The sequence below is a fragment of the Echeneis naucrates genome, chromosome 24, assembly GCF_900963305.1.
Source record: "Echeneis naucrates chromosome 24, fEcheNa1.1, whole genome shotgun sequence".
NCBI lineage: Eukaryota > Metazoa > Chordata > Actinopteri > Carangiformes > Echeneidae > Echeneis > Echeneis naucrates.
Window position 1 is genome coordinate 3317499 of NC_042534.1, and position 26198 is coordinate 3343696.

Sequence of the window (26198 nt, forward strand, 5' to 3'; positions counted from 1 at the left end):
GTTGCAGGCAAATGAAAGAACAGGGTGCTTTATTGCTATTTGAGGTTGTGGCACCTCAAAAAACCGCAAAAGGTTTACAAGACATGCAGCTAGTGAGAAAAACAGACGCGTCAAAATCTCCTGTGTTGTGCAGCTGTCCTTTTTTGTTTTTCCTCTTATCCGAGCAGAGTAACGGCACACGTGTGACTAATAATATCGCCTGAAGTCTCTGCTGCTTTAAAAAAAAGAAAAAGAAAAAGAAAAAGCATTGCCGTCCCTGACTCTTATGAAAACCTTTCAAATCCAGCAGATAAACTCCAAAAACTGCAGCAGTTAAAACTCCCACCTGAGCTGAAAACAGACTTTTGGGATTCAGTCCTGCTGCTCTCAGCTGGTAAACGCTGCGTTTAGGACTAAAAGCACGTTTGGCTCTCTAAACCAACAGAGTAAACCGCTGAAACTATTTACAATGATGACGTACATAAGAAATAGCAGCCTGCATGTATGGAGGTAAGAGAGAGAGTGAATCTCCTTCATTACGTTCTTTTCATCATAAAAAGACTAATAACAAGGAGACAAAGAAAAGAAGCTTCACGTCTGCTGCTGACATGTTATTACATCATAATTTACTTATTCCTCACTCCAGTTGCAGTGAAAGAAACAGAGCATTAAGTGTCAACAAGGAATGTCTCCTTGGGTACGTTTGGTTGTTTATAGTCTGACAGTCTTTTTTGGACACAACCAGTTTAACCTGATTCATTTTGTTTGTTATGAAAAGTCAGCGCTGCATCATCTGCCCGTCATGAGGCACGAGATAGATGAAATTACATTGGCGTGTTCGTGTGTGTGTGTCACTGCTGTGCTCTCAGTCTCACCGGTTCAGTGCAAAGGCGTAGTGGAACTTCACATGAGGATGAGCCATGGGGTCAAAGGTCGGCAGCTTCTCCAGGGTCTCCACCAGCTTCACGATGGATTCATAATCCTGGACAATCGGCAAGGAACAACTCTGAGACTGCTGTTCTGCACTGGTGACCTCCAAACGTGCCCTCCCCCCCCCCACACATCACAGCGCTGAGCCGCCTTTAGGCCAGAGAGAGCATTTCTGAAGTCTTTTTATTCATTCAGTCCGAGAATCGACTGTCTGCTTAACACAGAAAGCACTTCAATAATTGAGTGGTCCCTTCATCACATTTTTGTTGCTCCTACTTGCCGACACAGTCGCTATACCCAAAGCATGTTGAATAATTCAGCAGCTCCTCAATGCTTGTTGTTCTAATGAATGATTTATGAGACTGAGTGCTGCCTATAGTGAGCGGTAGGATCTGGCCTGTGAGAGCCATCACAATGCGAAGACTAAAGAGGAGAGGGAGCGGCAGATTTAAGACCAGCAAACCAAAAGTTTGGCCCAGAGCTCCCTGCAGGCGGTCTGCGGCGGTCCCCGGTTTGAGGAGACGGATGCTGAGGCAGCGATCACACTAAGTTTAAGCTGCAGCTTCAACTGGCAAGGTCGGGGGCACGAGGATGCACTTTGACTTCAGTCAAGTATGAGGAAACTTCAGGGTGTGAAATCATCTCAGGAGCATGATGGATGTACGTGTTTTTTTTCTTTTAAACCTTTTCTGCCAGACTGATATTTCAGTCTGGCAGAAAATTAATTGGCAGCTATTTTAATAAATAATTAATTGAAATTGAAGAATGCTATATTAATGTGAATACATTAAAGCGCCAGCAGCTGCTGGGGCTAACTGGTTCGGCTTAAAGATGTCATATCTGAAGCCTGGGAAACTGTTGGAAGACAACTGAATTTACACAGACGACTCCAATCTCTCCTCTTTCTTTCATCACAGACTTTGATAAAGTGCTTGAAAACGTTTTACATGTTTGCCTCTCTTCTGGTTGTCAGGTTTTGATTTATAAGATTTCCCCAACCTCCAGCTGAACCTTATTATGACCCAGTAAAGCAGGAGTGAAGTTATCGGTGTAAACACCTTCTGGAAAAGGAAGATGTTGATGTGAGACGAAAGTGACGTCAATAAAGAATTATCACGATCGTAACACGTTTGTTTAACTACCCAAACAGCACACCTGGATGTCCCTGTACGTCAGCAGCAGGTTGATGACGATGTCGACTGAAAGGCACTCCACGTTGTCCAGCCGCTGCTGGATTCGGCTCAGCTCGGCGGCCAGCTCCATGCCGGTGTACAGCTCACGTGCTTTCCGGATCTCACTCAGAATCGTCTCCCGGAAATACTGGCTGAAGGACGGGGAAGAATATAAAAAAAAAAAAAAGTCAAAGGTGTTTTCTGACTGGAAGTTAAAGGTTCTTTACCATTAAAAAAAAAAAGTTAGACATCTAAAAATCTTAAAATTAGGTATCAGCCAAAGCCAATACGAATTGCACCCCCATATTAAACCCGCTCAACGTGAGTCTACCAACTGAAATGAAACCTAAATGACACAGATTTTAGAGCCACCAGGCATCACGCATTCCACATGTAGCCGGTGGGTTATAAATAATATTATAAATAGCCGTATGAACAGTATTCATCCAGGTCAGATTCCAGCGTTGGCCCAGCTGTGCTTACTGGCTCTAACTCTGAGGTCATACTCTCCAGGAGACGTGCGCTCCACCAAAGTGCACCTTATTTATATATTTTTCTTTCTCTTACGCCTCTAAAACCTGAGTCACTACTCCTGGAGGGGAGTTTCAGCTAACTGGCAGCCACACAGCTTGTTGGCAAGAAAACCTTAAAATATTACAACAGCAACAGGCGGTGTAATCTTCTTCTTCTTCTTCTTTTTTAAAAATGTTTTTTTTTTTCACATGCAAATTACCACGCAAGTCAAAGCTGAGGGATGCACTGCATAAAAATAATTACAGCGAGTAAAAATAGGAAGAGTGTGACAGTAAAACAAAGGCCCTTACACCTACAAGAGACTTTTCCTCTACATGAATTGAAGAAGAGGTCACAATTTCGTGGCTTCTTCCGCCTCTGTAAAGCACCTAAGTTGTCATCTGTCATCTCATTTTCATTTAACACAACACCCGGTTGAGCACTGATTTCCTGCACGGACTGGAAATCGTTTCAGAGGAACTTCTGATTTACAGTGAAAGCTTTAAATGGGGTTTTTTGATTTTGCTTAATAATGATTTTGTTTTTATTTCCTTTAACAATTTCCAGCCTGCAGGAAAATTCGCGACCATTAACGTCATCATCATTGTAGGGAAATAACCTCCAAATGCTTTCTCCCCCAGAGAGCATTGCTGAATATGATTAGCACAGCTTAGCTGAAGCTAAATCTAAACAAACCTTCTGAAAATGGCCCCTAAATAAAAAGTAATTACACATCACTCTAAGTTAATAGTCCAGAGGCAGATTTAATCTCAATGGTGAAAGTTAAACAGCTAAACTCCTGCTTAACACAGTAAACTAAACAGCTAACTGCCATTTAGCTTTCAGTTTATTAGCCGATTTTCTGCAGCTATATATATATTAAATTGCCTATTAAGTTCATTTGAATATAAACAGCCGTAACATAAAACGCATTTCACTGTGTTGTTTTTGTTTTACCAGCCAAGGTCGAGCGTCTTTCGTGCACTTCTCAGGCTTCTAGGCATTAAATTACAACCTCTCTATTTGTCACAGTAAAAGGGTAAAATCGAGTTTGTGTTGCAGGAGTGTAAGCAGGGCAGCCTTTTCTTTGACTCACTGGGAGTTGGCCTGGGACACTTTGAGCAGCTGGATGAAGCGGTCCAGCAGCGGCATGCAGATGGGCCCCAGCAGGACCTCGAAGCCGGGCTGCATCAGCTCGGTCAGGCCCTTCATCAGGCTGCTATCACAGCAGTACACCTTGTTGTGGGGCGTCACCATGTACGGGATGAAGGTGTAGTTCGCCGAGCACGTCTGCGGAGACAAGAGGCACGCTTTTGGAAAACATATACCAGAGCCTTTAAACATCACAGGATTATTTCTGCGCAGCACTGTGGGTTTGGTGTGAAAGATGCACCAGTAGCATTTTAGCCAAACGTGGGAGCATCAGTTGAAAATTTAAATAAATGTGACCCGCTGAGGGGTTTTATTAAAAAAAAAAAAGCTGTGAACTATGTTATCTTGAATAAAAGTAAAATCATTTTAAGCTTTTGCTTGCACAAAGTTAGAAAATTTTACTTCACCCGTTTAGTGAAGTTGCTGTTTTGGAGCTTTCCGCAAGATCACATGATCTTTCTCAGCAAATAAAACGTGGCACGTAGTCTGAAGATTGTCTGCGTTTGAATACTTTCAGCTTTAGAAGTAAAGTAAACATTTAGCCTGGCCTACTTCTATTCTTTTCTTGCACACTGTCTGCTGAAGAAGTCTTCAGGAAGCTTTTCAAGGTGAAGAATGAAATTAATGCTGAATGTTTCTCTTTTCATTCTTAAACCCTCCAATTGGAAACGCATTGATTGGGCTAAATACACCGGATCTGACCGGGACCCTGTGGGCTTCACACATTTTAATAATTCATCAGATCTGACAATAAAAGAGGTACAACATGCGAATCCTCGGTCTGTTGTTATTTATTTATAAGTAGCTTGTGCATGTTGTGGATCATATGAATTAAAAAGCAGACTTGCAGTGTAAAGTATTGTAAGCAAAAAATGTCCTCACAGTACAAAGTGTGCAGTTAAGGTACGCTACAATACACACCTTTATTAAACAGTCGCCTTATCTGAGTTACATAACAAAGAAAAGCAGTTCAGGAGACTAAACAGACGCAGTGAAGTTAAACATTAAATGATATGTGGAGGAAGCAGCTCTCTGGAGTCAGAGCTGATTAGGTACCTCTGATCTGTCCCCATAAACAACAACATTAATGTGGCTTCTAAACAGGCGGTGATCTGCATCAGTGCTGACACCTGCATAAGGAGCCGCAACAACAAACACAAATTCCCACTTCATGCCGCCAGACGCCCATGAAAGACATGCAGGAGCAGAGGTCACACTGTTCGCCTGGTCATTTGTGTGCAGCAGCTGGTGGCCAATTTCTTCTTCTTTATTATTAAGCCCTTTAAAATTCTAGCGGTGCGCGTGTGTGTTTTGTCTGGAGTCGGGCTCCTGTATCTTTTGTTTGTTTTAACATTATTCTCCAGCAGCGGTCGTGATGCTCCGGTTGAAGCTTCCTGCCCCTGCTGAATAAACAAAGAGGAAACACGTGTGTGCGGTGTTTACAGGCTGCCCGGGGAGAGAAAGAGAAGCAGGCAGGAAAACCACAATTCACATCCTCAAGTGGCAGCTGAGACCTTTTCAAGGAGAGCTATTCCCAGAATGTCAGATGTGCGGCGAAACACAACATGAGAGCGTCTGAAGGCGCCACCCAGCTGCATCCTGATTTAATATTCAGCTTTTCAGCAGCCTCTTTGAGAAAAACACACTGCTGCTGCTTTCACCGCCACGTTTAAAAATACAAAAAGAGGAAAGTACACTGCTGAAGCAATGAAGTACTACTTCCTGTGCAACAGGAGGCTCGTGACGTCACAGTTTTCTGCGGAGACTGTGGACGCCTTTTAAAAATAAACCCATGCCCTTGGGTGATAGGTGTGACCAGACAGGTTGCAAAATCATGACACTATATTTAGCTTGCCTCTCTGTGTGTGTGTGTGAGAGAGATTCATGCCATCATGCAGATCACATGACAGGTTTGTTTTCACAGGCTGATGCATATTTCACTGCGGCTGCAGGTCATTTGAAGCTGTACCTCCGCTCGTCTGCTCGCAGGTAACAGCTTTCTGAGCCGCGAGAGACTTCAGCGGCTCACAGGAGGGACAATCTGGTGAATGTGACTGAGGTTGAGCCAGTTATTCAGCCAGTGAGTCATCTGGTTTGTTCGCCTTGCCGATGGCCCATCTGCCCATTTGGAATAATTATTGTACTAGAGCCGTGTTGCCTACTCACTCACCTTCCTCACACACACACACACAGCTGACCTAAACTTGGTACCAGTGCTCCATTAATATGACCACTCCACCAGCCATGAACCCATTCAGCTATTCATGGCTAACGCGGTCTCCTCCGCTGAGGCCTGAAGCTTTGAGAGTTTCTTAGTGGGCACACACACCAAACATAAAGGATTCAATGTGCAAAACTGTTACAGCAATTTGATGCACACCAAGAGAAAATTTGGATTTCAACTATGACGGGGGGTTAGGGTTAGGATTAGGGCTTTCATAACAGCAGAGAAACAATAAAGTTCATTTATTCCTGTTTGTGCCTCTCACCACCAGCATGTTGTTCAATCGCAGAGTCACAACAGCTGTCAGCTGTCTTATTATGTGTGTCGTATGATGGGCAGTGTCAGTTAGATTCACAGACATCAGGCTGTGGTGCGACGCTTTGGTTTGTGTTGTGGTTTGTAGGTGGCAGGTCACCACAGCAGAGCCTTGCTACTGGCTCAAGGTTTCCTGTTGATAAGCTTGATACGATATTCAAAAAGAAAAAAGGAAAAAGAAGAAATTTAAATATTGTGTTTTTTTGACATTGAGAAATTGCAATTGCGATATGAGTCAAGATCATACTGAAGAGGCTGTTTTCACATCTCGCTTTGCTGTTGGCACCGAATGAGACTGAATGTAACAGCAGCAGAACCAGAGACAGTAAAAACATTTTGTTAATTACAGAGAGAGGGGGGAAAAAAAAAAAATCACGCAAACGACTGCATTAAAGGGATTGAAAATCTAAAAATAAATGATTAAAAACAATTCCTCATCAAGCACCCAGATAACCAGCAGTAAGGGTTAGTTAAGAGCCCATGCAGCAGTGCAGAGGGCTGCTGAGTGCATTAACACAAACAGGGAAGAGCATGTGCACAAAGACAGTGAGTGCACACACACAGGAGATCAGTGGGCTTGTACTCTCGCACTGTGAGTGATAATCAGCTCTTCTCACACGTACGAGCTGATGTCAGAGATCAGTACATTTCATGCAGCACAGGTACCGGCACCTCCTTCCACTCTGAAAAGCCACTTAAGAGGCCTAAGCCTTTCATCTATCTGCCTCCTGAATGTGGACGCTCAGCCGCCCTGCTCCGGCTTTATTCTCACTTTGCCGAGTTACTTAACTAGAAACTATTTGGATTAGTGAATAATGAGTCAGGGGGATTTATCACGCAAAACTTGCAGCTTCTGTCTCTGTTTGAAATCACTGTAAGTTCAGTTTGTATTTTTATTAGTACATCTTTTGTGCCTTCGTTAAGAGAAAAGGGGACGACATGCAGCGACGAGTCCAGTCGGCTGGGAGTCAAACCAACAACTGTTGCTTAGTCAAAACAAGTGAAAACACAAGCAGCTTTCCACCGATGGTCACTCACAACACTCCAGCTTTGTCCTGTGCATTCAGCACTAAGCACTTATACTAAATGTACACACACCATTTTATCAAGAACCGTAAAGAAACAGGACTTCCTTCACTTTAAGTCATCCCCTCATTTGAATGCTGCAGCTTTTGCAAGTCACATTTCCATAATGTTTGTGCGTTTTTATGCAGATTGCGGTGACCATGCAGTAACTCACAGCCCAGCTGTCACCTGTGAGAAAAAAAAAACATGTTGAAACTGGAAGAGAGGACTTCTTTTTTTTTTTTTGTTTGTTTCAGTTTTACTGAGCATTTATCACAGTTTCTAAACAAAAGTGGCCTGCCGAGCAGAAAGACCTTTCAGAGGAGAGAGGAGAAAAAGCATAAGGTATCGAGACACTGTGCTTCCTGCATGTTGTAGAAAAAAAATATAAATAAATAAAAAAACATATTCTTTGCACCACATAATATGTGTGATGTGTGAGCAATGGGTGAGTAACGCGTGAAAGTCAGAAGCGCGAAGAGAAAGAAGAAGAAGAGGAGAAAAAAGATGGCTTTGTGTACTTACAGTGTTCTTCTGGCAAATTATCTCCTGAAAGAAAAAAAAATGGGTTTAGAGATTGAGCAGGAACATTTCATCCTCATGGCTATTCTATTTTGGAAGCTGCGTTACTGAATCAAACAATATAAAACCGACCGGTTCCACCAAAATTCAACAGATCTAACCAAAGGCAGTTACAGTTGGCTTGACCAACATCTTTTAGTGTTTTTAGTGTTAAGCTGCAGTCATATAAACATATAAACACGCATTTTATGGTCACATACAGTACCACAAAATTTAATACAATAATGTGAAAAAAAAAAAAAAACCCAAACCAAAACGCACCAAAATTAGAAAGACATTCAGAGACTTCTTCAGGCTTCTTCAGTGAGAGAGACAGAAAAACAAACAAAGAAACACTCTAATGCCCCAAAACGGAACTACAAACCATCAAACCAACTGCAAGTCTGTTCAGCCGTATTTCAATCCAAACAAACCTACAAAAGTAGAAACATTAGCTACCTGGTGCAAACGATTCGTCACCTAATTATCTGAATCAGTGAGGTTCAGCTGAAAACGACACAGCTACTGTTCTGCACAACTTTAAGCCTTTGAAAATGTCTAAACTGGTGAGTTATATGAACCTCTCCCAATAAAGGGGACGATTCATTCATTTTATTTTATAAAATTTGTAGGTTTTAAAATGAACAGCCCATCCAGCTGTCACATTTTCCTCTCTGCCATTCTGGGTTAATATCAGCGGCAGGATTTGACTTGGACCATGAACATATACTTTTAACCGCTGAGGTGCCTGACTGACCGACGTGCCAGTTCTTTCCTCACAAATGAGATTATTTCTGTCCTTGGTGTTTTTTCTTTTTTCCTCATGTCAGGTCAAAAGGAGAAATTCTCGGCATGTGGCCGCAGACGCATTTCAACAGTAAGTAAGATTGGCAAACAGACTGTACTTGTGTGTGAAGAGAGCCCATTTTATCCTTCTGCGGTAAAAAGGAGCGTGACCAGCATGGACCCAGTGAGTACACAAAGGCCTCTGTAGGGTCGAGCAGTTAGAGAAAAGCCCAGACTTTAAACAAGCACCGCCTGATAGCGATCAGAGGAAACCACTAGAGAGAGGAAGGCTGGTGGAGGAGCGGTGAGCCCACCGTACGGCCAGACGAGTGGGCACCACGGCAGACCACAGGGAGGGACAACGCCTGTTAGGTACCAGTTAGCATTAAAAGAAAGGACTGAAAGGACTGACGTTGAGCAATTATGTTGGATAAATAATGGAGCTTAGATTAATGTGTGTGAGCTTTTTTATGTCGTGTTTATCTTGACTCTGCAGGCCGACATGGTGACTACAGTTTGGCTGCTGCCTAAGATTCCCTGTCGCCATAAGACTCCTTTCACTACTAAAACCTCCCACAATAAAGCCGTCACTGTTTCAGTTTTTTTTTTTTTTTCCCCTCCACCCGGTGTGTTCAGGCTGTGTGAACTACGCCTTCACAGCAGCTATAAGACTTTCACTGTTGTCATGTGCTGACGCAGCCGAAACACATTCCAGCCTGTTTTAAGTGAACCGATTTGTTACCCTCCGCTGCAGATTCCTCTGACATAGACATTCACAATATGTACGCATGTCGCTGGGAAAGGTTTAAAGACTTTCATGTTTCCTTGAAGTTTACGGGGGTTTCCTCCAGGAAGCTGTTTAACAGGAAGCACTGCAGTGTTACTTTTCTTGGAAAAGCTTAAACATTTTTTATTTTCCTCCCACCACCTAAAGACATCATGTTCTACTGTCCGTAGGTCTGAGTGTGAGTGTGCGTGGTTGTTGGTCTCTGTCTGTCTCTGTGTGTTGGCCCTGTGATGCACTGGCGACCTGTCCAGTGTGATTCCCTCCAACCCGGAAACAGATAAGCAGTAGAAGATGAAGATGAGATTACATGATGGTGGAAAAAGACATCAAACTGACTGGAACGTGAGCAGAACCATAAAATGAAGACAAAAATAAAAGTGCCGCTTTAAACTGTTCCTGATTGTTAATTGAACAACAAAACTAAATTGTTTCTCTCCAGTGAAATCTTTTTTCCCCTGCAGACGTAATTTATTTTGCTGATCTACAACTGAAAGAGGCCACCGCCGACTTCCAATCTCCAAATGTCTCATAAATGAATTTCCTTCCATCAATTCACTGAGGTTTTTATTCGCCGCTGCCATCAAATTACACTTCCGTCAGTCCCACGCCTGCTCCCAAATAAAGCCGCCGATGGTTTGTCACGACGCTCACCTGCAGGGACTGTAGGGAGTCGGAGTTAGTGTCGCAGTACAGGATGATGTTGTTGGCCATGCTGAAGCTCTCTCTGACTCCCAGGTGGTAGAAGAGCGACGGCTGGCGAAAGGCGTCCGTCATCTCCACCACGGCGAGGTCTGATGGTGAGAAACAGGAAGGTGTCAGGTGAGCGTCCGTCTCATTTTCTACACTTAATCAATAATCAATATGTCAATCAGCAGTGAAATACCTCGAACACCTAAAACAACAACAAGCCTTTGATGTGTGTTTTCCTTTAAAGCCACCATCGACATGTCTTCATTGTTCTGGGAGAGAAAGGTCAAAGGTCAACAGCCGCCAACAAAACCACATTACGTGTTCGTCACTGTTGCAGCCTGTATATTGTTAAATGCGACGCTCACTGCAGTCTGTTGTTCACTATAGATTCTCGTGTCAGAGGGACAAGAGGAGGTAATTCAGAGGTCCACTCCTGAAGGACGAGCATACAAACACAGTCAATACCACACTGACTCCAGCTGGACTGAGCCTCATGATGAGGATCAATAGGTTAACAGGAGTAAATATTGTGTAGAGCCAGCAGGGCCCACCGCTTCTGGTGAAGGGGCGGAGAGTTCCCAGGCTTGAATCCAACAAAACAAGGCTGCCGTGTGACCACGAGGCTGAACCTTCCTCACAACGCAACTCTGAAAAATCCCTCAGTTCTTGTATTCGGGGGTGTTATTTTGGGTGTGTGGTGTCGAACAGGCTCATCGGCGTGTTGGAAAAGCAGACCAGTGTTATGCAGACCCTCAAACAGGATGGAGGGCGTGCACGGCGTCCCCCAAGGCCGCCGCGAGCCGCTGATAACAACAAAAACAGATCAGGCCGGAGCAGTAATGACAGAGGAGCTCAGAGTGCCACTGAGAAAACACCACACCCTGCGCTTCTCATCTGCTTCCAACTATCCACCTCTCTGAGACAACAAACACATGAAGTAGAGCTCCAGAGCAGAGAATTTCTGATCCAGCTCATCTGTGATCTTTTTTCCTCCCCGTACTGTATCAATCAGCGCCAAAACATTCAGTCACCTCGAGAGAAGGTTAAGATTTGTTCACGTTGTGAGTGACTCGTGACCGACTGCCCAATAGATTGTAAAATATTCTCTGATTGCTGAGAAATACAGTTTTGTTTCGTTTTTCAAACTCAAAGATTTTGCTCGTCAACTCAGAAAAAAATCTTGACTTCAAGTTCAAGTGACGTTTTGACCTTGCAAAAATTCTGAACATTACTCTGGAGACTTGGACGCAAGGCAGAATGAGGTCAGAAAAACAAGACTTAAGGAAGACTGTGCCATGTATATTCAGCGTTAACCATAAATATTTAATCATTAAATGTATTCACTGCCGCAGAGGTCATCTTTTCACCTCTGGTTGTTTATTTTTTGACAAAATGACACAAAAAGGGGTGAACTGGATCTAATTTGGTGGGCAAAAGAGGAAACCTTTTACATTTGGGGGCAGAAGTGGATCGTTTAGATGAAGTCTGGTGCGTGCTGTTTGACGGCCTGAGCTCTGCTCTGTCTGTGCTAACAGTTTAATTTAAGAATGACGGCAGTGAACAGACTTTGTCTGAGCTTCTCAAAAACAGTCCAAGAGAGAAAATATCTTCTCTTTTAGTTTATTACCACATTTGTATGCAATTACTAATAGCAGCCATTTTGCACACTCCTCAGTTTACCATAGATGAAATGACTGTTTTCTAAAATGGTTCTTTGGAGTGACCACATTTTAGCTCATCGTTTGGGTTGTTATGATACACGCAGCTTTTTAAAGGTGATGTAAAAGGTAAAATGTAATTAGATGAGTAGATGAGAATAAATCTCATACGCACAGCAGTCAGTTGAATTCAGCGTGACTGGGAGTGAAGCCTGTCAAAGGCAGGCTGATTGTGTGAGTGAAGAGCTTTTGTCAGTGATGAGAAGTTACGCAGCTCGACGCACTCCTCATCAGTGCATGCAAATCCAAGCAGGAAGCAGCCACTTGTTGCCGGCCTGAGAGATTCTCATCATCAACCTCCTTCCTCTGCAGCAGCTCTGGAGGATGGCCTCACATTTCCATCACAGCCGAGTGGGCAGAGGACAGGAGATGGGGGATCTGAAGCGCTGCAGCTCTGTCCGGTGATGCGGAAGATCGGATGAGCCGCCAGCATCTACCTGCTCTCTGATTGAGTGCAAGTTAGGTCTGACTTTCTGACAGCGGAGAGGGAAAGGACCTTACTCCTCACGTGGACCGGCCTCTGCTTAACAGCCATTCCACATCTGTGACGTGTTTTCTGTCAGCGATATCACCGAAACCGGTGAATCAGGGAATGTCTGGACTCGATTAAAAGTCCAAATGAAGACAGAAATAACAATCTCACATCAAACTGTAACAATCCCCAGCAAACAGAGTGAAAGGCAATCTCTCCTACTTTGTACACACAAGGTGCAACTGAATGTCAACATTCAGACAGCACCGGTTGTCTGACGAATAAAAGATAAGCCACTCTCATTTCTCTGGCAGGAGACGCATCAATATCACATCTGAGCAAAACTGTAATACAAAGAACTCATTCAAAAGCAGCAGCACGTCACGGGGCTGCCTTTTCACACCAGATATGGAGAAGCAGTTGTGTTACAACTCCGGCGGGGTATTTTTGGGGCAGCCGACGGAGTGCACACTAATAAAAGCAAAAGACACGCAGGGAGCAGCAATCAGCGCTCATAAGTGCTTTGCACTCACAGCAAAAGCCCCTGAGAGCTGACATGGCGTGTGACTTCGTCGGGTGTAAAATGGGACGAGAAATAACAAGAACAACATCACGGAACGAAACTGCAAGCTGTCTTTAGCGTCACCCTTCATTTCCCGAGAAGGCATTTTTACGTGATTAACAAAACGAGCCATCTCATCGCAGGAAAAATAGAATTAAAAGACAAGGTCATTTTTTAATGTCGTGCTCAACGGGGCTTTCTAAATTGCTGTAAAATGGCTTATGTGCCCCGTAGACTTGTTCAGTAATCCTCCCAGGAAATAACTACAGAAGTTACGGTTACAGATGGTCCACTATTTGTTTATGCTTCTGCAGAAGGGAAATTAATAAGTTTAACAGGAAGTACAGTAATTGTTTTATTGCATGAACTGAATGAGTAACAATGTCCACAACCTTCACTTCCTCTTTAGGGAAACCAATGTTTTTTTTTTATTTTACTTTCTTTTTCACGCATTCATAACATCATACTGATTATGCCATCTATTATCATTAAAGGCTGCCAAACTTGCAAAGTTACAGTCAATTGCTGAAACTGTCGGCTGACTGTGCTGCTTGTGTTAAAGAACTGTATTTAAAAAAGCTTTATCTGTCTGTCACAACAGGAAAGCTTTGTTAAAAAGGCAACATGAGGAAGTTTGGTTCTTGTGCATGATGCTCTCGGCTACATTTACAAGACTGTGTAAGTCTGCCGGTAGCTTCACGAAGAGCGTGATGCTCTTGAAGAAACAAGGCATAAATGCGCCTGTTGTCTAACCACAGAGCGTCTGATTGTGTCTGGAGAGCATTCAGAAGCTTTCCAACGCAACAGCCGAGCTCGGTTCATGCCAATCTAACAACAACACCTGCCAACCAGGCTGCAGAAAGCAGCTGGAATCACCCAGACACCCTTTTAACAGGCTCCTCTCTCTGATCATATGCGCTCAACCTCATCTGTTGCAATCACCTCAAAGCAGCAAGTGTCTCTCTGCCGAGGAGAGATGAGGCAAAACATGCACAGTGACGCCCCGATAATCCTGCTGCACCTCCTGCGGCGGGAACCGCTACTGTTAACCCAAACTCCATCGATAACCTCGCCTACTGCTCAAAGCATAATTCAATATTCTCTCACAGTGTTTGGCTTTCAGCAGCGCTCGGCCTGCTGCTGCAGGTTCCTCAGGCCCAGCGGTGCCTCTGAAGGGGGAGCTGGGTGATGAGCAGCTCAGAGAGCAAAGAGCCACATGAATTTGTTGGCTTCTCTTTATAGATCCTTTTCTTCCCCCCCCCCGGGGGTGCCTCCACCAGCAACACATGCTGTTTTTTTTTTGTTTTTTTTTTTTGTGGGGGGGGATGGAAAACTGGATCTGCTCAATATTATAATCACAGCAGAATCTAAATGGCACTGGAGACGGTTCAAGTGGGTATGGATTATTTCACCGACTCAAAATCTTTCTTGGCCGTGCAGCGAGCCAAAAGGAAAGCACACATGTGGACAGAGAAATCTATTTTAATGAGTAGAGGCTGTTCAGAAATATAAACAGTGACTCCCCACATCCTTCAGCTATGAACAACACGGACCGTTACGGCTGTAACGCCGTTTATGACTAAACCTGAAACCAACAATTATTTGCATTTGTAATAATAATAATAAAACATCCATATTTTTTACTCGAGTCTTTTTTCCAGCATATCATCTCCAGCTTAGCTAGATGGAGTTCCTCTTTCTGAAGAGGACAATGAGATGTGATTTTTTTTTTTTTTTGTAGTAACTGATAGACCTTTTAGTCCAGAGAGTTGGAGAAGATGGTAAAACAAAATGAAGATATACAATCAAGTCCACATCCACACACAATGACATCAAAAAAAGATGAACATATTTAACTTTAGCAGCTAACGCTATCTTTAAATGAGTGATTATCAGGTGAAAGGTATTTTGGATAAAAGTGCCCCATTTGTACCTCAGTATGTGTATCAATCCCAAATTTTCATGTTCTAGTGAAGTTTGCTGACAACGTCATGTTTTATGTAATCTCCTTTTCTGTGATAGCTCAGTGGATGTGCAGTTTGGCCCTTTTTTGGCCGAACATCACGTCATATTTGGGAAAATGGCCGAGTAATTACATTAGCAGCAGAGTTTCCGTGGGTCAACATGGAGCCAGCTGCAGTTCTACTGTGAATACGCGGAACCAATCAGGTACAGTAGGTTGATAAAACACTTACATCACAACCACCACGTAAGATGCGGTAACCATGGAGACTCAACGAGGACGCTGCTGGAAAAAACTGAAGTCAAACGGCTGATGTGTAGCACATCAGATGTTTCGCCTTCTCTGTAATGGCGAGGCTGCTGTTAGTGGAGCTTTGCCCACACTGAGAAACACAACCAGACAGAGGAAAGACTGTCTCCAAACCGTTTCCCACACTCAAAGAGTGCCCCCCCCCCAAAAAAAAAACAAAACAAAACAAAACAAAACAACACCACCTTCGAGAGCATAGTGTCCCAACTCTCTGCCAAATTTTCAGGAACTGCGGAGGACGGTCGTCATTGCAGCTGCATAACGATCACCTCGTCTGCTATTTGTGCTGCACACAATGTCTGCCATCTTCCCCTCATCCACCAGGATCTGCACGCAGATCTGCACATCACTGTGTAAATTGTGTGCTGCTGCCAGTGTGCAACATGTGTGTCGACCAAATCCTCCCCTTGTTGTGTCTCTTTGTGTACACTTCAGTCCTGAGTGCTGGTACAGCATAAGATATGAACAAATAAGGGCCTGTGACTAAAAAAAAAAAAACAATCACCAATCACCTGACACTTGGAAATGGGTATTTATTACTTCCTACTCTGATCTACACTCATGTAAACTCAACATGACTGTTTACATCAACGCCTGCCTGTTCTACCGCCTAATTTTAGTGAGAAAAGGGAAACAAAATGCTTCAATCAAGAAAACAGAACAGATTGAAGCGTCAGTTTTGGGACAGAGATTGTGTGTTTACATCTTGAACTTCAGTTTCTTGCTCAAAAATATATATTGGAGGTTTTTAAACTCTTCCAAAGAATTAGAAAACAGAAAAAAAAAAGTCATATGCAAATAAATCATGTGCACAAAAAAGAAGCCTTTTAGCTGAACGTGTTCTGGAAACGAGAAGTTCGTCGAAACTAGCGGCGCAGATAAAAACAGGGTGGTGGTTTGTCTGTCTGGGAGACATCATCATTCATTAATGATGACATTTGGTTTTGCCTGTACAGTTTTTTATTTTCTTTTCAACCACATGTAGATTTAACTGAGGAAAGGGAAAGCCAAAAAACACGGACTTAAAAAAAACAAAACAAAACACACACGTGTGTAGGGATTTGAAACTGTGACAAACACCTTGAGGCATCTGACTTTAAATTTCACTATAGTGAATCAGGTTCAGCTACATGTGAAGCCAAAAAGCAATACAAAGTATAAACAAGACTCTCCCAAAAATACAACCATGGGAATGGAAGAAAAAAAAAGCACCATGGAAGTCTTTGTACTGAGTATTTCTGTCCATGTAAATATAGCCACAGTGTTCTCCCAGAGGATAATATGGAAAATACTAGACAATAGTAATTCAGTATATTTGGACTGCGTGCCCAGCTCAGAGATTAATGCCGCCTTTATTGTTAGACAAAAGTGTGCTTGAAGGAATCGACCCTGAAAAACGGCAGAATGCAGGAAATGAGCTGCCAGTTGCACCGCTCTCCTGGCAGACTGGCTCTTTTTCACCTCTGCTCCACTTTGTTGTCTTTTCACACACTGCACTGGTGCGTCCCCGAGGTGGTGGTGGTGGGGGGGGGAGTAGCCGGGAGCAGAATGTGGATTCAAACCCGTGACACTGGGCTGGCTGCCCCGACTTGCCTGTTTTACTCCCGGCTCGTTTTTCAGTGAAACTGATTTCACTGAAACAAAACAGGGATTTGTCATTATTCAAAGTAAACAAATGTTTCAGCCAAATCTCAATGACCTCACGTGATGGGACTGAGTTAGAGCTGCAGTTGTTTTGCAAACTGTACTTGTTAGAGATTTGTGTAAAATTACACCCAAACACCCAAAGTGGAAAAGATTAGCACCTGGAAATAAAGAAATGTCACACACCGGAACGGTGTAATACATTTTTTTTGGGTATTCTCAGAGCCAGCTGATTTAAAAGTGGGGATATAAATACTCCTTAGTGGATTGAATTTGGTACTGATGCTCGTGGCTACAGTGGTTAGCACGCTCACCTGTGTGGAGTTGGCATGTTCCTGCCTGCGTTTCCACCAAAATGAAACTGCTGTGGCTCTCCACTTCTGGAGTTTGACACTGAACTCAGAACATTTCTTTAGATTAGCACGAAAAGATTAATTGCAGCAAATTCGGGTGATCAGTTAATGACAGACGAGACGGGGACTTTTGCAAATGCCATGTTAATCAGGTCAACACCATCACGGGGCGGCCTTGAACGGAGCAGCAGTCCTTCCGTCTGTCTGTAACTTTTAGTGTTCTGTGTGAATTGAAACTGGTTTTCTGTTGCTCCCTGAAAAAGGCTGTAAGTCTCCCACAGACACCCGTGCGAATACGGGGCTTTGCACTCGCACTCGTCGACCTTTGTGGTGCATGTGCTGCACAAGACAAGAGCTGCAAGCTGCATGTGTGAAGAACAAATGCAAAGGCAGGCTCAGCGTTTAATGTAGGTGAAGGGGTTGTAACATTTGAGAAAGCAGCCCTGCTCTTTTTTAACACAGTCGTTATGACTGGACTAAAAACGCATCATGCATCGAGGGTGATCCTGCAGATATCTGCGGTGAGAAAAATCATTCACGACTTCCTGCTGCCTCACGTCATGCTGAAAATGATAGAAGTCAGTTCCCTCAACGCCCCACCAATGATTTCTAAAGATGCTGGCTACCCGTTCCTGCTTCCTTTTACCTCAGATGAACCCTGATAAGAGCTGAGAGGGAGCTTTGATTCACCGCCTCTCTAACTCCTGTCATTTTTCTGCGGGGCACTTAAGAATTCTAGCCTGGGGTTTATCCAGGAGTAAACATGCAAAACAAAAAGGCTGAAACCTTTTAACAACTGTTTGATATTGAAATACTTCAGAGAAGGACATTTAGGATTACTGTTATTAGTCTGCAGAACATGCAAAGATTAGTGACTGCAGTGAGTGACGAGGATTTCGCCATAATAATGAATGAAGAACTGATCCTCAGCTTCAAATTTTCAATCCCCACCACTTCCTGTTGAGAAATATTACCATGTACCATCGAGGGGGAAAAACATCATCTGCCAACATGCACTTGAGGTTCTGTTGGCAGCTACCACTCCCGCTGAGGTGCGGCCTCTCCTCCCCAGACGCCATTGAGTGGCCTGTGGGCTAATTCCCTCTGACCTTGTGCTCTCTAACCTCCAAGGAGCGGCCGAGCATGCAGAGTAAACAGGAGGGAGGATAAACAACTTAGCTGAGTGCCAGCTGAGGGGATTTTCAGAGCGGCAAGGCCTCTCTGTCGGGGAGCTGAATGTTCAGTCTCATGCCGGTGAATCCCAAGACGCTCGCAGAGGGAAGCCGTCAGCTGAGGCCCACCAACGCCGACAATAAACATAGTTGGACCTCGTCCGCTGTGAAAGGATTACACTGCTTCCCTCTATAGAGCTCATGTTTTACTTAAAGAATGTAATAAAATTGTGTAACTAAAGCCAGAAAGAAAAGAGTAACAGGGAATTTAACTTTGGTGAAATTGAACTGACATCTATTTTAAACATTTATTAATAAGAAGTCGTCACTTCCGACTGTTGCGGGAAAGAGCTGCAGAGACGCTAACACATCTCTTTAGTTTATCTACTTAAAAAAAAATTTATAAAAAAAATAATCCTTCACTGTCAGAGCATGAACTGCAGACAAGAATCTTTGATATAAACATGCTTTTGAGCTAAACTGTGCAAACTTAGCGTGCTGTTAGCGAAGGAGGTAAATCCTCATTTTGACTGATGGGCTTGTTTGTCGTTAGCCGCTGAGCTAACAGCTCATCTGTAATTAACTATTCAATTGATTTATTAAGGACAAATAAAGAAATAGATTTCTGCTTGTTCTATGCGTAAATTGAATATTTTACATTTGTAAAATCTTTCTGCACACCTCGGCAGTAATGTTCTGGGTTTACAATGATGCAAATGTACTGTGACTGCTTTTTTAAAGTCACCGTAGATACTCACGAGCATTATACACTAGCTAGAACATAAGTTTTCATCACCTTCAGTGACAACTATTCTTTCTAGTGGTTTGTGGCTGGAGGTTTCAACAATGTTCTCCTCTTCAGCTCAGTGTAACAAAAAAAAAAAAAAAAAAAAAAAAGCACAAGTGGACATCCTAAAAACAATTTGTGAGTTTTGTATGTGCTGTTGGCAGAGCGCTGAGGACTGAACTTCAGCTCTCAGCACAAAACAAAAGGTGAGCAAACACTCAAAGCACCGATGGACTGTTAAAAGAAAAAAACAAAAAGATGAGGTAACAGCATGACGATCAACTGGAAAGATAAAGCTCTGCATACCACAGCTATGGCCCAACAGCCAACCAGCTTCGACAGGTGGAACAGCACAAGTCTGCACAATTAATCCCCGAAGAATACCGACGCACCAAATGGTTTTCAGCCAGTGTCGACTCCAGTCACACATATTTATCTAGAAAATCCTGAATATTGGCAGCAGTTTGATCACAAACTCATTTTATATCTGAATATAGCTGCAAATGTGTTTGTAGCTGCATCGACATGTCAATACGACATCACACCTTTATTCAGGTGGAAATGAACTTCCTGTTTTCTGTCAGAGGTAACATTGAACTACACGATTGCCGACTGAAGAATGTGTCCACCTTGTCTTGTTTTCAGTACACTAAAGCCCGATTAGCAGCCGGCTAGGAGGCCTCACCCCGGCAATTTACTGTCAATAGAGGCGATGATTGATGCGCTCGTATGAAACACGCAGAACTTTGTTCACTAGAGTGCTGTTTGTTAATTTTGCTGTTTCCTGCCAGCCATCAAAGCATCAAGCTAACTCTCCACCAAAACACTCGTACAATCTTTAGGACAAGAGGGGAGGGAGGGGAGGAGAGGGAAAGACACAGGTGAGGGGGGGGGGGGGGCACATCTTCAAACAGGCTGAGGTAGGTACAGACTCTACGTGACCAATTGGACCACCATCATCATCATCATCTGATCAAACCGACCAGACAGAATGTGTGTTCAGGAGTCAACGAACTTTATACAACGATGATTCTCACTGTGGTGGTGTGTGTGTGTGTGTGTGTGTGTGTGTGTGTGTGGGGGGGGGGGGGGGGGGGGGGCGGCAACCTAACATACTCATCTTAACTTCTGCTTTTTTATGATTAAAAAAAAAAAAAAAACTGCTTCCATTGGAAGCCACCACTCGCTGCAGCCAAAGTAAATTATTAGCTGATGGATTAACTGTGTGTTTTGCTCCACTGATTATCACAAATAGATTTTGTTGCTGCAGCTTTAATAGATGCATCCAGTCAAAGGCAGCTGATTTTTAAAGTGGTTGAAGTTGGGATGCTTTCAGCTTTATTGCCTTGTCAATGCAATGAAATGACAGGCGATGATGCTGCATCCATCTGAAATCATCCCACAGTCAGTGGGAGATAACTCAAGACTCATACTGCAGACAGATTATGATCTGTAATGTAACCTGTAAGACTTAAACTGTTTCTAATGCAAAGCCAAAACTTACAAAAGTCTCTTCAACACCTTTAAGCTGTAGAGAAACTCTTTAAAATGAAGGAATAAAATCATTGTCATTTGGAAAGCATTTAGAGTCGCTGGGCCAAAGTTTCTAGATGTGACAATTTGCTGCGTTTGAAACGGAGTGTATTTGAGATGAATTTTTAAAAGCCACTGCTGTCGAATGAAGCCAAACGTCACAGCTGACTGGTGTTAATAAGATGTGAGTAAGACCTCTGCGCATTGTGCTCGAGCTCCAGCTGATCAATACGACTGCCAGCGGTGATATCTGCGGTCTGACTTCTGGAACAGAGTCTGCCTTCGACGGAAGAAAAACAACCTCTGCAACATATCCGACCCAAAGGCTCGACAGTCGGCCTCTGCTATCTCTCAGCTAAATGCCCTCTTTGTGTGTGTGTCTTTGTGCGCGAGGCGGACATTTAAGGACAGATATCAGCAGCCTCTCTCTGCATTCGAATCTGCCAAATCATCTTTCCACATTAGGAGGCGTGCAGACGCCTTCGGTCCAGCTCTGAGGTCATTGTTTAAAGTTTTTTGTTGTCTGGCGCTCATATCTACTACACACACTTGCACAGGAAAAGTAGTTTGTGTTTGAGCGGATACAACTGTGTGTTTCTGGGAAAATTCCTCCTTCCAACCTCCCATGTGCATTTGGAGTAAAATTCCACGGTAGGTCAGAGGAAGACAACCAAATGGAAAATAAGAGCACTTGATGTGTTTGTACAACTAATAACACAATGTTATGAGAAGCCACAAGCCCAGCACACGCTGAACAGACAGACGTACAACTGTCTGGTTTCACCGGTGTATCCTGTCCTGGAAGGTGATTAATGAGTTGGTGTGCGTAAATCAAAAACGATTTATTGCTGCATTCCATTTCAGTGATTGGGATCCTGTTTTTAACATTATTTCAACGATAAACATGCCGAGAAGGTCTGCACAGCGCGCTTCTCCTCGTGTGCTGCTGTTGTTTTGGGGTCAGGAATCTATACCAAGGACATTTTGTGGTTAATGAAAAGTCAGTGTTGCTGACCGGCCTAAGTTTAGCTGACAAGTTCATTTTCCAGCATGTCGAAAGTTCATGTAAAGTCAAAGTGGCGAGAAGAAAGTTGTTTTTTGTTTTTTTTTGTTTTTTTTTAATGAATGTCTTTAGTTCAGCCTGAAGATCAGTATAAGAAATGATTAGATTCCAGGTGTGGCCTTGTCAGATTGATTTCTGCTGTTCGTTGTGTTCTCACTGTAACAAACAGTTCAGATCAGAAATTGTCCTGGTTGAAAGTTCATCTTGGCTGCTTTAGACAACAAATAAGTTTGATTCACTCTCGTCGCTGAGATGAAATCTCATTTGGACAGAGTTGCTATCATTGCCATCAGTGTGCTGATAAAGAGAGGTGTGAGGCGCCATTGAAGTTTGATGACTTTGACAAGCTGGTATTTTGAGGTGTTGCTGGTTGGCAGCAGCCTGCTGAACAAATCCTGATAGCAGATACCTGAGTTAAATCCAAACACTGGCTGTTTCTTCTGGCTCCTCATCTCTGTACATTAACAGCTGCTTTTCATTTGACCATGGCCCCTGAAAGGTCTGCCTTTCCAAAGCATGCCTTTTTTCTTTTTTCTTTTTTTCAGGGCTCATTATGCAACTGAACGTTTTCAGGAGGATTATAAGCCAACTGTTTCCCATACAGTATGATAAAAGTAGGGAAAGTGCTCTCAGTCGGACGGTTCAACTTTGTTTCTCGGCTCGTGGATTCCAGTGGAAAGTCCGGCCTCATGCCTTCAACCCACGACACTCCGGCACAACACTGGAGGCGCACAATGGAAGGGGGGAAACTATGTGTGGCAGGGAAAATACACAATCACCCCCACATTTGTGTGGAGCAAACTTTTTTTTTTTGCTGGAGTTCCACCTTTTTCTCACACAGCAGGGAGATAAGCATGAAGGCTGCAGGCTCGAGCCCTGACATGCACACAGCTGTGATGGCGTGTGTTTACAAGAGCTCAGAGTAACCGTCCTGCAGGCAAAACTGTTTCCAGGAACAACAAAGGCGTGACCTTTGACCCCCCCAAAACTAGTTTGGAAGACAGTTAACATTCCTGTTTCATGCAAGTGTGAAGTAATGCACTTCAGGGGTGACTGGCTCCAGTTTAATCATTTTAATGGAGAGCACAGATTAGATTAAATCCTCTGAGAAGCATTTAGAAGATTGATCTAAAAATCTGTAAATGTTTACATTCCTTCATGCATGGGGGGGGGGGCTCACCTGCATTATAGAAGCTGTCCAGCACTGTTGTCTCCCCAAAGTCCAGTTTGCTGAAGTTGACAGCCTCCAGCTTGCTGCCCACCGTGTCGCAGGCGTCCTTCAGGCACTGCAGAGCCATGCCCTCCGCGTTGTTCTGCTGGCTGGCCTCTCCGTTCACCACATAGGCCACCGTCACCGGCCTGCTTTTGCACGACTTCCCGGTGGACAGCAGACCTCCGCCGTCCATCAACGGGCAGCTCACGGCGGCCGGGCTGAGCCCCCCCACGCCGCCGCCGCCGCCGCCGCCGCCTCCTCCGCCGCCGATCACCGTGTCCTGCCAGAAACTCCCGGCTGCGGGGACTCCGGAGGAGGCACCGCCGCCGCTGCTGCTCTCTCTGCCGGGACACACACCGAAGCAAGGCACCGGTAAGGAGATCCCGTCCTGGTCCTGACTCATCTTGTCTAAAGTGTCACTCGCTGCGTCGAAGCGTGGATCGCGATGAGCGGCTCCCCGGCCAGTCCTCCATGGACAGCCGGCGTTACGCACGGCGCTTCCCCGCGGAGCCTCCGCGCAGGCACGACGTGCGGTGTCGGTTAGAGGCCGGCCTGCAGCTCCACATCGTGCTGCATGGTGGCTCGTTCTTGCTGCAGGCTCTCAGAAGAAGCTCCCGGATCGGCCGGAGTCACGACACGGTCCGCGCAACAAGAGGAAGAGCCGCCGAGATCCGCGCATTCCTCCCCGGCGCCCACAGCGAACCCGCACTCTTCCCCGCAAAGTTGTGCGAACGCACGAAGCGGCCGCGGGAGCCGCAGCAAGTTGAGCGCCGCCGGTTCAAAGTCTGGACGGAGAAAGTCGGAGTCCGGACCGGATTCATGAGCAGGCGGACCCTGCCTAGTTTCCCCCGCTGACACCCGGTACTCACTCACTCACTGGGCGGGGAGAGGCGGGGGAGTGCGGGGCCAGCTGGGCGGAGACACCGCGGAGAGTGTGCAGCCAAAAAAAAAAAAAGGAGCAGTTCACTGAATTCAACAGAATTATCTCAAACAAAATAATCAAGAAAAGGAAAGGATCCACAGAACTAAAAGGAGTTTAGAGAATAAACAGGCAGCCCTGAACATTCATCTGTTTAAAAATAAAAACAGCATTTTTATAAAGTTACGATACAAACTACCTGAATTATCGAACAAGACAACATGAAATGAAATAATAATAATAATAATAATAATAATAATAAATCAGCTTTCAGTGGCTGCAGCTTTTAAACTTGAGTTCAGGATGAATCGCCTTTTTAATAAACGGCCTCTTCCTCTGCTGTCCTCAGGAGGACATCTTGTGGTCAGGACTCCATATTACACATCATGAAGGTAAATTTACACATTACCTTAAATGGTACAGCAGTTATTTTAAGGAAAGAATCTACAAAGTTTTTACAGAACATCAATAAACTGTAAAGAATGAGAAATTATGTTCGAAACAGCTCGAACAGATTCTTGATTTCTGGATTTAAGAGCCCAAACCTTTTCTCAACTGTTTTTAATAAATAACTAAACCTAATAAACTGGCAACTAAATGTTCATGTGGTTCAACAGTCTTCTTTAGTATTTGACTAGAACATGATCACGTTCATTAGGTCGATTCACAAAAAAATGTCCATAATCTGCAGATGGTTAATATTCTTGTTTGTTTTAGACTTACACCAGAAAATAAACATTCATTGTGTCTGGTTTGTAATTTATTGCTTTAATTTGTTTTTTTTTTTTAATCTTAATTTTTAATTTTCTTCTTTCTGTCCATTCCTCTGCACCTTTCTCCACCTAAATATCTACTCGTCTTAATGACACATAAAGGACACAAACTGTACAAAATATAAGTGTTGTTTATGTGACTACACAAAGTAGCCACACAAAATGTTTCTCGATAGCTGCTGTAGTTAAAAGCAGAAGTTTGGCAGCTTTAGTCTCTGTGGAGGTGAACACACTGCAAAAACACTGAGCGTGAAATGGGATATTTTAGTCTTGGTGTGAAGACATCACCAAGGTAAAGAGAACCAAAAGCATCTTTCCCATCTCTCCCACTAGATGTCCCACACTGACCACAAATTTTAGCCGGGAACTTCTCGCTCTGAGAGCTGCCAAACCAAACACATCCACGGGGCTGTGTTATTTCACCGTCTGTCCTTAAACACATCTGTCTGCTCCTCATCATTTAGCTCAGGGCCAATTACAGATTACACCCAACTGTTTATGCATCACTGTGTCGCTCACTCACTCTCAAATCAAGTGTTGTGAATGCAGGGGTTTCATTATTGTCAGTCAAATTATTCAATACAATAAATATGCATGTTTTAACTCACTAATTTCTTTTTTCAGTCACTCATATACACCCCTGAAGAACCCCCCCCCCTCACTGAAATGCAACGCTTGCTGATAGACTGCTATTTCAACCTTTAATGCGTTCATAAAAGTAAAAATAACATCATCATCATAATAATAAAAACAACGAAGATGTCAGAGCAAATGAAAATGAAGTCTTGCCTCTTCCAGCCAACGCTGCCTGACACATCTGGCAGACAGAGCTGTGGAGCTGCTGAGCCTCTGCATCCTGCAGACGAGCTTTGGAAAGGTTTCTGTCCCCCGGCAGGAAATTTCTCCTGAAGCTGTGACCCAGAGCTCCCCTTATTCAGGTTATTGCAGAACGCCAAGAATGTTGACAATGCGACTGTCACTGCCTGCACTTGGAGTTACAGAGAGGTAGAAGAAGCTTCCAGACAAAAAAAAGTCAAAATTACTTATGAAAGATGAATGAGGCTTTTTCAAGCTCCAGCGATGCCCTGCACTTTTGGATAAGAACGTAACAAATTCAAAAAACACAAAACGAATTCTAAACTCAAAGCCTCAAATCAGGAGACGGCCCTGTGGAGGGGTGGAAAACAAGATGGAGGTCTAGTTGCATTCAACGTTTCTTTAATAAAAACTAGCGACAGCTGATTAAAACCTTTAAAAGTGAAACTCTACATTTGTTTGGCTGCAGTTGTATTCAGCATCTGAACAGCACAGAGACACACAAGCTGGATCCTGTAAGACTGATCTGAGAACAGATGAGCTATTTCCTTGTTGCTAAATTCTGATTGGCATGGCCACACCTCCACTGAAGAATTTTAAAAATGAGATTTTTGAAGAGACAGATGACCTGCGTTGAGTTGTTATGCTGAACATTTTAGCAGCATTAGCAGTAAATTGTCTCATTTCTGCTCACATGATGAATACGAGCCATCATTTTACACACGGC

The 26198-nt window shown here is 43.8% G+C and overlaps 1 protein-coding gene across 2 annotated transcripts in view; it reads right to left on the reverse strand.

The window, feature by feature from the left end:
* Positions 1-23819, reverse strand: part of map3k5 (mitogen-activated protein kinase kinase kinase 5) — a 48748-nt gene extending 24929 nt beyond the window's left edge. For both annotated transcript variants that reach the window (XM_029496207.1, XM_029496208.1), the window contains exons 1-6: positions 22931-23819; positions 10136-10275; positions 7876-7899; positions 3691-3884; positions 2065-2233; positions 855-961 (exon numbers count right to left, since the gene is read on the reverse strand). In XM_029496207.1, coding sequence (XP_029352067.1) covers positions 855-961; positions 2065-2233; positions 3691-3884; positions 7876-7899; positions 10136-10275; positions 22931-23366 — 1070 coding nt within the window. In that variant the 5' untranslated portion in view covers positions 23367-23819. The remainder of the gene's footprint in view (positions 1-854; positions 962-2064; positions 2234-3690; positions 3885-7875; positions 7900-10135; positions 10276-22930) is intronic.
* Between the last annotated feature and the right edge of the window lie 2379 nt (positions 23820-26198).